Below are 13010 nucleotides of genomic sequence, written 5' to 3'. Positions count from 1 at the left end.
TGAAATCAGTTTACAGATTTGGCCTCAGTGTCCACTATCTTCAATATGTTGCCCTTTAGGAAGGATGTGACGGCTTTAGAAAGGATGCAGGAAAGTTTTATGAATATATTTCCAGAGCTGAATGATTTCTGTTAGAGGTCAGGTCGAAGAAACTAGGACTGTCTTCCTTGGAGAAGACGTGGGTGTGAGGCACAGAAAATAATGGTTGTAGATTGAATCAAGAGACAGAAACAGTTCTAACTAGTGGGAGGTTCCACAACGACAGCACACCAATTGAACATAGTAAGCAAAAGAATCAAAGATGGTGTTTTCAGACAGCAGGTTGTTATGAACCATGCCCAGTTACTGAGGAGTGTGATGGAGGTAGGTTCAATCACAGCTTTCAAAAGGAAATCGATAAGCATTTGAAGGGTGAAAACTTTGTAGTGCCACAGGAGTGAAACCAGCAGAGTTGCTCTTAGAGAGCTGGGACAGACATAATTACTCTCCTGTGCTATAACCATTCTAAGTAAAGGAATATACAGTTTATTATTGTTCAAATTATTAAAACTCAGCTGCAGTCACTGCTGTTGAAACAAAAGCCTGTAATGCTGAATTTACATTACAGTACATTTTACAAAGTTTATTTTGAAGAATAGAAAATATTTTGAACATTAAATACCAATCAATTTAAGAGCAGCGTCAATGACATGCAAGTGTTGAGCAGAATACAGAATTTGGATACTGAACAAGATTTTACTGCATACAAGTATTATCGTTAACAGAAAACCATATACATAAATTATATATATTATTGTGTTTAGTTTTGACTTTATACTTTTCTAAACATAATGGCACCACTAAAGAAGGGATGAAAACCAAAGGAGGATGAGAGCTGACCCTTTTGAAAGAAAAGTCCATGATTACCAGCATCTCAAATTTTCCAGTTTTTAATGTAACACTTCAGCTCCTTACCAATGTGGTGCTTATTTGCTTGCAAGGCCCGATCGAGGGTAGCAGATAGTTGTTGGTAGATCTTGTGAACTGCACTCTGGATATCCACCTGAATGCTTCTCTTGGCAGCCCTAATACCGTCCTGAATGATCAAGTTAATACGTTGTGTAAATCTTGACAGACTCCATTCAAATATCATTAATACTTACAGATGGAATTTAAAGGAAGACAGTAACTTTTTAACACTTTTCACAACCCCAGGATGCCCATATCATTCTACAACCAGTTCAATACATCTTGAAGTGCAATCACTGTTTCGATTTGGGGAAAGGGGACAGCCAATTTGCAATAAACTATAATGAGAACTGAAGTTCGCAATGTTAAGGGATGAACATTGGTCAGTGCATCAGGAAAAGGTTCCCTGCTTTTCTTCAAAAATAATGCCTCAGGGTCTATTATGACAACCAAAAAAGGTTTAAATATCAACAGAAAGACAGTAATCCAAGTGTGTAGCTCTGAGAAGGGCTCCAACTGCAGTCTCCTGATGCAGAAGATAAGAATCATCATCAACCACTTCAATTAACCTTAATTTTTAAAAATATTTAAAAACATTAAATTTTTTTTTTAAAAAACACCGACACACTTCCTGTCCCTTTTAAACTGTTTATTTTCTTGATTTTTAGCAGAAATTGCCAGGTGCAAATTTGTCAAACAATAATTATATGATATGTCTAGTGGAGTTACTGCACTGCCACTGCTTGTAATGGCGAATCATAACAGGTACTTTCCATCATACGTGTGTATGGATGGGCAATTGATAAATGGAAATGGAAAACTAAGGACAGAATAATAGTCTTTAGTCTTGGAACTGAAATCTGTGCTTTCTGATCCAATTATCCACTGACCTGTAAGCTCTCCAACTGAAAACTATAACTGATTTACTTTGAAAATGAATGGATAATGGATTGGGTTGAGAAATATGGTCAGGGACTGATCAGGTGGGTACCCTTATTGGTGCCTACTTCTCCCCAGCCAATGTTCTTTTATTTGCTATGCTTATGCCAAATGTACCTCTAAGACCCTTTGTGCACAAAAGGACTTTTTGCAGAATTCACCCATCTTAATTAAGATGTGAAGGTGCCAGTGTTGGACTGGAGCAGACAAAGTTAAAAATCACACAATACCAAGATATAGTCCAACAGGTTTACTTGGGAGTACAAGTTTTCAGAGCACTGCTTCTCGTCAGGAACAGAGTGTCCTATGATCCTGCCCCACTAGCTGCCCGATGGAGGAGCAGTTCTCCAACAGCTTGTACTTCTAAGTAAACATGTTGGATGATAACCTGGCATTGCATGACTTTTATTTTTATTTAAGTCAGGCCAAACATAATGGTATCACTGTCATCTTGGAATCAGACAATGAAGTTTGAATCCCACTCAAAAGACTTGTTGATTCTTCAATTCATCCAGACAGAGGAGCTGTTAGATCAAGACAACAGCCCAATAATGATAGAGAACAGGCTCTTCAGCCCACAATGCTGTGCCAAGGGTTAAACCTAATGTAAATAAAATAACTTAACCTACACACCCCTCAATTCACTGCCTAGCAGTCGCTTAAATGTCCCCAATGTCTCTACTTCCACCACCACTGCTGGCAACGCATTCCATACACTCACAACTCTCTGCGTAAAGATCCTACCTCTGACGTCCCCTCTATACCTTTCTCCTAATATCTTAAAACTATGACCCCTTGTACCAGTCAATCGTGCCCTGGAGAAAAATCTCTGGCTATTGATTCTATCCAAGCCTCTCATTACCTTGTATACCTCTCTTCCTCCTCCTCTCCAGAGATAAATGTCCGAGCTTACTCGACCTCTCTTCACAAGGGAAGCCCTCCAGTCCAGGCAGCATCCTGGTAAACCTTATGTGCACCCTCTCCAAAGCCCCTGTATTTTTCCTATAGTAGGGCAACCAGAACTGGACACAATATTCCAAGTGTGGTCTCACCAGAGACTTGTAGAGCTATAGCAAAGCCTCACGGCCCTTAAACTCGATCCCCTTGTTAATGAAAGCCAAAACACCATATGCTTTCTTAACAATCTTATCCACTTGTGTGGTAATTATGAACTGGAACACCAAAATCCCTCTGTTCCTCCACACTGCCAAGAACACTGTCTTTAATCCTATATTCAGCATTCAAGTTCGACCTTCCAAAATGCATCACTTCGCATTTATACAGGTTGAACTCCATCTGCCAATTCTCAGCCCAGCTCTGCATCCTGTCTATGTTGTGCTGCAGCCTGTAATAGCCCTCAATACTATGAACAGCACCTCCAGCCTTTGTGTCATCTGCAAAGTTACTAACCAACACCTCAACCTCCTCATCAAAGTCATTTATAAAAACTACAAAGAGCAGAGGCCCAAGAACACAGCCCTGTGGGACACCACTCAATACTGACCTCCAGGCAGAAAACTTTCCATCTACAACCACTCTCTACCTTCTATCAGCCAACCAATTCTGAATCCAGATAATCAAATCTTCCTGTATCCCATACTTCCTGACTTTATGTATGAGCCTGCCATGCTGAACGTTATCAAATGCCTTGCTGAAGTCCAACACACCACATCCATTGCTCGACCTTCGTCAACCTGTCGATATTACATATTATTCCCAAAGACCTAAGTTCCTGTGCTGAATGCTTCATAGAACATAGAACAGTATGTTCGAGCCCTTCGACGCTCGATGGTGTGCCAACTTTTTATCCTACTCTAAGATCAAACTAATCTACATACCCTACATTTTACTATCATTAATGTCCCTATCCAATGTCGCTAATGTTTCTGACGCTACTACCACTGCTGGCAGTGTATTCCAAGCACTCAACACTCTCTATGTAAAGAACTCTGACATCGTCCCTAAACCATCCTCCAATCACTACAAAATTATGCACTCTCATGATAGCCATTTCCACCTGGGAAAAAGTCTCTGGCTATCCACTCTATCTATGCCTATCATCTTGTACACTTCTATCAAGTCATCTCTCATCCTTTGTCTCTTCGGTAAGAAAAGCCCGAGCTTCCTCAATCTTTCTTCATAAGACACGCCCTCCAGTCCAGGCACCATCCTGATAAATCTCGTCTGCACCCTCTCTAAAGCTTCCACACCCTTCCTACGATGAGACGATCAAATCTGAACACAATATTCCAAGTGTGGTCTAACCAGGGCTTAATAGAGCTACAGCATAACTCGTCACTCTTAAACTCAAGCTCCTTGCGAATGAAAGCCAACATATCATATGCCTTCTTAACAACCCTAACAACTTTGGTGGTAACTTTGAGTGATCTTGGCAACCACAAGATCCTTCTGTTATTTGACATTGCCATGAATCCTGCCTTTAACCCTGCATTCTGCATTCAAATTTGATCAACCAAACAGAATCACTTCACACTTTTCCAGGGTGAACTTCATCTGTCATTTCTCAGCCCAGTTCTGCATCCTGTCAACGTCCCGTTGCAACCTACCACAGCCCTCCACACTATCCAACACTCCACCAACCTTCCTATCATTGGCCAACTTACTAACCCACTTTTCCACTTCCTTATCCATGTCATTTTTAAAAAAACAAACAGCAGAGGTCCAAGAACAGATCCCTGCAGAACACCACTGGTCACAGAGCTCCATCCACTACCACTGTCTTCTATGGGCTAGCCAGAGTTTGGATCCAGACAGCCAGATTTCCCTGTATCCCATGCCTCTTTACTTTCTGAATAAGCTACCATGGGGAACCTTATCAAATGCCTTGCTAAGATCCATGTATACCAAATCCACTGCTCTATCTTCATCAAAGTGTCTTGTCACATCCTCAAATAATTCAATAAGGCTCCTCACAAAGCCATGCTGACCATCTCTAATCAAACCATGCTTTTCCAAATAATCATAAACCCTATCTCTCACAATCCTCTCCAATAATTTGCCTACCACTGATGTAAGACTGATCGGTCTGTAATTCCCAGGGTTGTTCCTATTCCCTTTCTTGAACAAGGAAATAACATTTGCCATCTTCCAATCATCTGGTACTACTCCACTGGACAGTGAGGATGCAAAGATCATTGCCAAAGGTACAGCAACCTCTTCCCTCCCTTCCTGTAGTAACCTTGGGTATATCCCGTCTGGCCCAGGGGACTTATCTATCCTCACGTTTCTCAAAATTTCCAGCACATCCCCCTTCTCACCAATCTGTTTCATGCTGTCCTCACAAACAATAAGTTCCCTCTCACTACTGAATACTAAAGCAAAATATTCATTAAGGACCTCCCTTACCTCTTCCAACTCCAGGCATAGATACCCTCCATTATCCTTCATCAGTGCTACCCTCACTCTGGCCATCCTCTTGTTCCTCACATAGGTTTTCCTTAATCTTACCAACCAAGGCTTTTTCTTGCCCCCTTCTAGCTCTCCTAAGTCCATTCTTCAGTTCCTTCCTGATTACCAGAACCCTCTAGAGCCCTGTCTGATCCTTGCTTCCTCAACCGTTAATAAGCTTTCTTCTTTCTCGTGACTAGACGTTTCACATTTTTGTCATCCAAGGTTCCTTCATCCCACCATGCCTTCCTTGCCTCAGTGGGACAAACCCATCCAGCACTCAGAGAAAGTGCTCCCTTAATAACCTCCACATTTCCGTCATGTATTTTCCTGAGAACATATCTGCTCCCAATGTATGTTCCACAGTTCCTGCCTAATAGCATTGTAATTCTCCCTCCCCTAATCAAATACTTTCCCATACTGTCTGCTCCTATTCCTCTCCACGACTATGTAAAATTCAGAGACTTATGATCACTATCAACGAAATGCTCTCCCACCAAGAGATCTGACATCTGACCTGGTTCATTGCCAAGCACCAAATAGAATATGGCGCCCCCCTCTAGTCAGTCTACATACGCATTGAGTCAGGAATCCTTCCTGGACACACCTGACAAAATCTGCTCCATCCAAACTATTTGTACTAAGGAAGATCCAATCAATATTCAGGAAGTTGAAGTCACCCATGACAACAACCTTGTTACTTCTGCACCTTTCTAAAATCTGTCGCCTAATCTGCTCCTCTGTGTCCCTATTGGTATTGGTTGGTCTATAGATAACTCCCAATAAGGTGACTGCTCCTCATGATCAGGTTCTGACTTCCACCCATACTGACTAGGTAGACAAACCCTCCTCGACGACCTCCCTTTGTGCAGCTGTGATACTATCCCTGATTAGTAATGCCACTCCCCGACCTCTTTTACCTCCCTCCCCATTTCTTTTGGAACATCTAGTACCCGGAACATCCAACAATCATTCCTGCCCCTGTGATATCCAAGTCTCCGTAATGGCCAGCACATCGTAGCTCTAAATACTAATTCATGCTCTACGTTCATCACCCTTATTCCTGACACACTTTGCGTTACAATTGACACACTTCAACCTGTCACACTGGCTGCAAATTTGCCCCATCAACTGTCTGTCCTCGAGCAAATACTTTGCTCAAATCATTCTACAATGTTCAGCCATCAGAACTTTTAAAATAAATACATAGATTTCATGTGAGGAGAACATGATTCAGTCACTCTGGTTGCCATTCCAATGCACTGCATGTCCATGAATAATTGCTGAGGAGCAATTCTGATCTGTTCCCAGGTAAGCTCAAGTTGAAAAAGTGTTGGAAATGCTAAGCAGGTCAGGTTTGTATTTCAAGGAATGAAGGATGAGTACAACTTTGTCCCATCTGGAGAGGAAATCACAGAATACATACATCCCCTCCATAGATTCCACAGATCTCTCCATAAACATGCTTGATTTCAGGAAAACATTGTGGGTTGACAACTATAGCAATAATCTGTAAAATCTGATTTGCAATAATAAATTTCAAGGAGTGAGCAATTAGAAATACCAAACAATTTTTACATCACTTTAAATATAGACTTGATTTGAAAATGCAATAGATGTATAACCATCACAAAGTTTATTAACACAAAATTCAGAACATGAGAAAAAGGACTATTTGCAACTGGATAATATTATCCAATTTTTATTTTAATGTTGTATTTCCATGGATCACATTTTCAAACAGAAATTTTAAGATAAATAAAATGGAGTTTTATTATAAATCAACAGACTTTGTATTTCAGATTAACCTCAATCACTCCCTAATCTGATGATTACATTTGGTAAGTACCTGATAGTGATGCAGTTGGACACTTTCACCTTTGATTCCTGCATTCCCCACTGTGCCCAGGCCAAAGCATCCTGCCAGGAATTGTAATCTGACTGATGTGAGTAAAGAAGTGGAATGGAACCATGAAGTCACAGAATTACTTCCTGTTAACTGGCTGCCCTTTTCCTCCATTCCAGAAAGTAACACCAAGATTTGATGAAGTGCTGCCAGACGTAGCTAAAAATGAGTCAAACAAAAAGTATTAGTCCAGAGCTTCATAATTAAGTTAATTATTTTTGTCCATAACTGAAGAGCTCACCTGAACTAAAGCATATTAAAATTAACTTTTTGATCAGATGAATTCTTCTATAGTTAAATCTTCCATAATAAAAACACAGACATTTCAGCCAACAGGTGAAGAGACAGGTAAGACATGAAAGGGAGCAAAGAATGCCTGTTGGATTAAATTGCATCTACTTCAATGCAAGAGGACTGATAGGTAAAGGCCAATGAACTCAGAGCGTGGAGCTATAGCCATTACAGAAACATGACTAAGGGAGGGACAGGACTGACAATTTAATTTAGCAGGCTCCCAGGGCTTTAGGTGGGACAGAAGTGGTGGAAAGAAGTGAGGTGGAGTTGCATCACTGCAGTAATCGGAGATGAAATAACTGAAAAATCACCCAGTGAGGCTTTGTGGGTAGAGCTAAGAAATAAGGAGATGGTGACGTTACTGGCGTTGTATTATAAGCTCCCAAATTGTGAATGGGAATTAGAGGATCAAAAATGCAGGGAGACTAGGGAGACCTGCAGGAGCAATAGCATTGTCATTTTAATGTTCCTAACACAGCCTGGGATTAACACAGAGTTAAATGCATAGATGGAATGGAATTTGTTATGCGCATTCAGGAAAGTTTCCTCAAGCTGTATGTAGAGGCTCCTAATTGGGAAGGGGTAAAACTCAACCTACTCTTGGGAAACAGGGCAAGGCAGGTGACAGGGTTGACCGCGGAGGAGCACGGTGGCTCAGTAGTTAGCACTTCTGTCTCACACCACCATGGACCTGGGTTCGATTCCAGCTTTGGGCAACTGTCTGTGTGGAGTTTGCACATTCTCCCAGTGTCTGCGTGAGTTTCCTCTGGGTGATCCAGTTTCCTCCCACAGTCCAAAGATGTGCAGGTTAGGTGAATTAGCTATGCTAAATTGCTCATAGTGTTCAGGGATGTGTAGGTTGGGTGCATTAGTCTGGTGTATATATAGGATAGCTGGGGAATGGGTCTGGGTGGGTTACTCTTCAGAAGGTCAGTGTGGACTTGTTGGGCTAAGGCCCTTTTTCCACACTGTAGGGATTCTATGAAGTACTTTGGAACCAGTGACCATAGTTCTATTAATTTTAAGATAGTTACGGAGAGGAACAAAACTGATCCAACCCAACCAGACCAGTACAAGCTGTCTAAACTGGGGCAAGGTGAATGGAATTAGACAGAAGCTTGCAGGGGTTGACTGCTGTAGTTTATTTGAAGGCAAAAGAACCTCTGGCAAGTGGGAGGCCTTTAAAAGTGAGACATCTAGAGTTCCAGGTCTACATGTTCCTGAGAGGGTGAAAGGCAAGATTGACAGGAACAGGGAACCCTGAGGCTTTGATCAGAATAAAGGAAGAGTTGTGGCTCAGGTAACGGCAGCTGGGATCAAGGGAACCCCTGGAGTTATATAGGATTTACAGGAGTTTACTAAAGAAGGAAGTCAGGAAGGCGAAAAAGGGGCACATGATAGCCTAGGCTGAGAAGATTAGGGTGAATCTAAAGTGGTTCTTTAAGTATACTAAAGGAAAAAGAGCAACACGAGTGAGACTACGACCTCTCAAGGACCAAAGTGGACACGTAAGGGTAGAACTGCAGGAAATGTGTGAGGTCCTCAATGAATATTTCTCCTCTGTGTTTACCGTGGAGAAAGACATGAAGACTTGGGAATTTGGGGAAGTTAGATGTTGGGGACAGTCCATTTCACATATAGCTGCTGACTTAGTCTTGCCATTGCATTTATAGAACAAGTCCAGTTAAGCTGCTGGTCAACAGCAACCCTTCCAATACATAGTATATTTAAGATGATGCATGGGGTGCTGTTCAAATGGCTTGCCTTATTTTGCATGGTTTCAAATTTCTTCAATGTTCAATAAGTACACTCATCCAAGCAAGTGGAAGATATTTAATCACACATGCTAAATAGCCAAATGAAATTGGACATATATTAACAACTGCAGTGTTTAATCCCATTCCAAATTCTGAAGTGGTCTTGTCCACCTACAGCAGGAGGTGGTCAAGATTCCAGTGTACAAGAAACAATCAAACCAGTGCCAGGCAATGAGCATGACAATCGAGGCAAGAGTTGAACCACCTCCCCATGACATTTAACGGCATCCCTAAATTTTCCATCATCAACATGCTTGCACTTAGCATTGATCTAAAGCTTAACTGGATGAACTCAGAACCATGTTAACAAGTCAGAGGCCAAGCACATTGCTGGCACAAATTTCCTAATGCTGATCCAACCCAACCAGACCAGTACAAGCTATCTCCCCACCCTCCCAAACTCAACATCAAGACACCCAGAAATTCCCCACATGATGACCCGGCTGGGTCAAGGCAAAGAGGGTAACAGATGTGAGAAATCTTTAAAAGTACCCAGATGAGCTGAGTACAGGATTAAGGATAGGATTCTTGGCAGTGTGGAGGAGCAGAGGGATCTTGGCGTGCAGGTACATAGATCCCTTAAAATGGCCACCCAAGTAGACAGGGTTGTTAAGAAAGCATATGGTGCATTGGATTGTGTTTAAGAGTCGTGAGATCTTGTTGCAGCTCTATAAAACTTTGGTTAGACCGCACTTGGAATACTGTGTCCAGTTCTGGTCACCCTATTATAAGAAAGATGTGGATTCTTTGGAGAGGGTTCAGAGGAGGTTTACCAGGATTCTGCCTGGACTGGAGGGCCTATCTCATGAGGAGAGGTTGACTGAGCTCGGACTTTTTTCATTAGAGAAAAGGAGGAGAAGAGGGGACCTAATTGAGGTATACAAGATAATGCGAGGCATAGATAGAGTCGATAGCCAGAGACTATTTCCTAGGGCAGAAATGACTAACACGAGGGTCATAGTTTTAAGCTGGTTGGAGGAAAGTATAGAGGGGATGTCAGAGGCGGGTTCTTTACACAGAGAGTTGAGAGAGCATGGAATGCGTTGCCATCAGCAGTTGTGGAGGCAGGGTCATTGGGGACATTTAAGAGACTCCTGGACATGCATATGGTCACAGAAATTTGAGGGTGCATACATGAGGATCAGTGGTCGGCACAACATCGTGGGCTGAAGGGCCTGTTCTGTGCTGTATTGTTCTATGTTCTAAATGTCATAACATTTAAGGCTATGGGCCAAGTACTGGAAAGTTGGATTAGTGTAGATGGGTTAGTCAGAATTGATTAATTGAAAAGGCTCTTCTGTGCTGCATGACTTGACTCACAATACAAGCCCAGTCCACTCAACTCTCCTCTATGGACTGCCTTCAATGGAGGAACTGTCTTCTGAGGAGAAGCTGAGAAGGGAGAACCTATACTTGCTGGAATATAGTGGAATAAGAGGCAACCTTACTGAAAGATTCTTAGAGAACTTGACAGAGTAGATGCTGAAAGGAAAGAAATAGCGAATGCACTGATGGTCATCTTCCAAAATTCTGGAACAGTCCCTAAAGATTGGAGGATAGCTAATGCAACCCCACTATTTAGTTCTGATTTGAGAGAGAGAGAGAGAGAGAGAACAAGTGCCAGGCAAACTATGAAAAGGCAAACAACTTGTGAAGGTGTTTTTTTTTAAACAAGCTGGAACGATCAAAGCAGCCTGGATGTGTATGATTAAGGTCTGACCCACAGAACGAGGATTTTTACTTTAGCTCTCAGCAGTTGCTATTGGGGTCTGGAAGAAGTGAAAGCTATTTTTGCACCTCTTGGTTACAACAAAAAGCTGGAGACTCTCTGCCTGCTACGGAAGTGGCATCTTCATGTAATCTCTTTCTGGATTTGACAAGAGTGTATTTATGAGAGGTCGCTATAGTGGAACAATTAATTAGTAATTGTTACTGCATCTATTATGCTGTTAAGTTTTCCAAGAGTTACGTTATTCCAATTCCTTATTTCTTTTGTTGTTTTTTAATCATAATGAATGAATAAACTGTGTTTTGTTTTAAATCTGGAATGCAACACTTTAGATTTACTTTTAAAAATAAGAAAAAGTTAGGATATAGACCATCTTCTGAAAATTGGTGGAAAGCAGGTGGATATGGTTTTGGTTTTGACAAAGTCCCACATAAGAGATTCATGTGTAAAATTACAGCACATGAGTTTGAGGGCCGTGCATTGAGATGGATAAAACCACAGGAGCAGAATTAGGTCATTCAGCCCAGAGTCTGCCCCACCATTCGATCATGGCTGATCTTCTCTATGTCCATTCTATCCAGGCCTCTAAGTATTCTGCAAATTTCAATCAGATTCCCCCTCATCATTCTAAAATCCATAGCATACAGGCCCAGAGCGCTCAACTGCCCCTCATATGACAAGCCCTTAATCCCTGGAAACAGTCTTGCAATCCTACTCTGGACCAGCTCCAATCCAGCATATCTTTTCTTCGACATGGGGCCCAAAACTGCTCACAATATTCCAACTCCACGAGTCACCTCCTGCCATCCTGAAAAAGACTCCTTTATCCCTCCTCTGCGCCTTCCATCAATCAGCCAATCCTCTATCCATGTCAGTATCTTGCCCCTAACACTATGGGCTTTCATTTTACTTAGTAGCATCCTGTATGGCATCTTGTCAAAGCCTTCTGGAAATTCAAATAGATCTCATCTACTGGCTTTCCTTTGTCTAACTTGCTCATTAGCTCCTCCAAAACAAAACTGTTTAGCAGACAGGGAACAAACAGTAGGAATAATGGGTCTTCTTCTGAATAGCAGGCAGTGACTGGTGGGTACAACAGGATTGGTACTGGGTCCCCAGCTATTCACAATATACATGAAAATGACTTAGATGAAGGAACAAATTGCACAATCTCAAAATTTGCAGACAACACAAAGCTGGGTGGAAGGTTGAGCTGTGAGGAAGATGCAGAGATGTTGCAGAGTGATTTGGATAGGCTGAGTAAGTGAACAAATAAATGTTAGATGCAGGGTAATGTGGTTAAATGTGAGATTGACCACATGAGTAACCAAAATAGGAAGGCAAATTATTATTAAGTGGTTGTAAATTGAGAGGAGGGGGATGCTCAAAAAGGCCTGGGTGTCCTCATGCACCAGTTGTGGAAAATGAGCGTGCAACTGCAACAGGCAGTAAAGACATCCAACTGTATTATGGCCTTCACAGCAAGAGGACCTGAGTACAGGAATAAAGATATCCTACCGCAATTATACAAGATGAGAGGCCACACCTAGAATAGTGTGTAAAGATTTGGTCTTTTCATCTGAGAAAAAATACTCTTGCTATCCAGGAAGTGGAGTGAAGGCTTATTAAATTGATTCCTGGAATGGCAGGACTGACATATGAGGAGAGGTTGAGTCCATTAGACTTTACTCACTGGAGTTTAGTAGAATGTGGGGCAATCTCATTGAAACCTATCAATTCCAAGACTAGACAGGTTAATTAGAGTCATAGAAATGGACAGCACGGAAACAGACCCTTCAGTCCAACCTGTCCATGCCGACCAGATATCCCAACCAACTCTCGTCCCACCTGCCAGCACCCGGCCCATATCCTTCCAAACCCTTCCTATTCATATACACATCCAAATGCCTCTTAAATGTTGCAATTGTACCAGCCTCCACCACATCCTCTGGCAGCTCATTCCATACAC

At 41.9% G+C, this 13010-nt stretch overlaps 1 protein-coding gene across 4 annotated transcripts in view; it reads right to left on the bottom strand.

Annotated features, from left to right (window-relative positions):
- The window catches only part of LOC122544483 (probable E3 ubiquitin-protein ligase HERC1), a 248390-nt gene that overhangs the window by 49538 nt on the left and 185842 nt on the right, over positions 1-13010 (bottom strand). For all 4 annotated transcript variants that reach the window (XM_043683720.1, XM_043683722.1, XM_043683723.1 and 1 more), the window contains 2 exons: positions 7145-7360; positions 955-1075 (listed from right to left, as the gene is read on the bottom strand). In XM_043683720.1, coding sequence (XP_043539655.1) covers positions 955-1075; positions 7145-7360 — 337 coding nt within the window. The remainder of the gene's footprint in view (positions 1-954; positions 1076-7144; positions 7361-13010) is intronic.

This window comes from Chiloscyllium plagiosum, chromosome 50, assembly GCF_004010195.1.
Source record: "Chiloscyllium plagiosum isolate BGI_BamShark_2017 chromosome 50, ASM401019v2, whole genome shotgun sequence".
NCBI classification, from domain to species: Eukaryota; Metazoa; Chordata; class Chondrichthyes; order Orectolobiformes; family Hemiscylliidae; genus Chiloscyllium; species Chiloscyllium plagiosum.
Note: the sequence above shows the minus strand (reverse complement) of the source record. Positions and strands in the feature narration are given on the sequence as shown.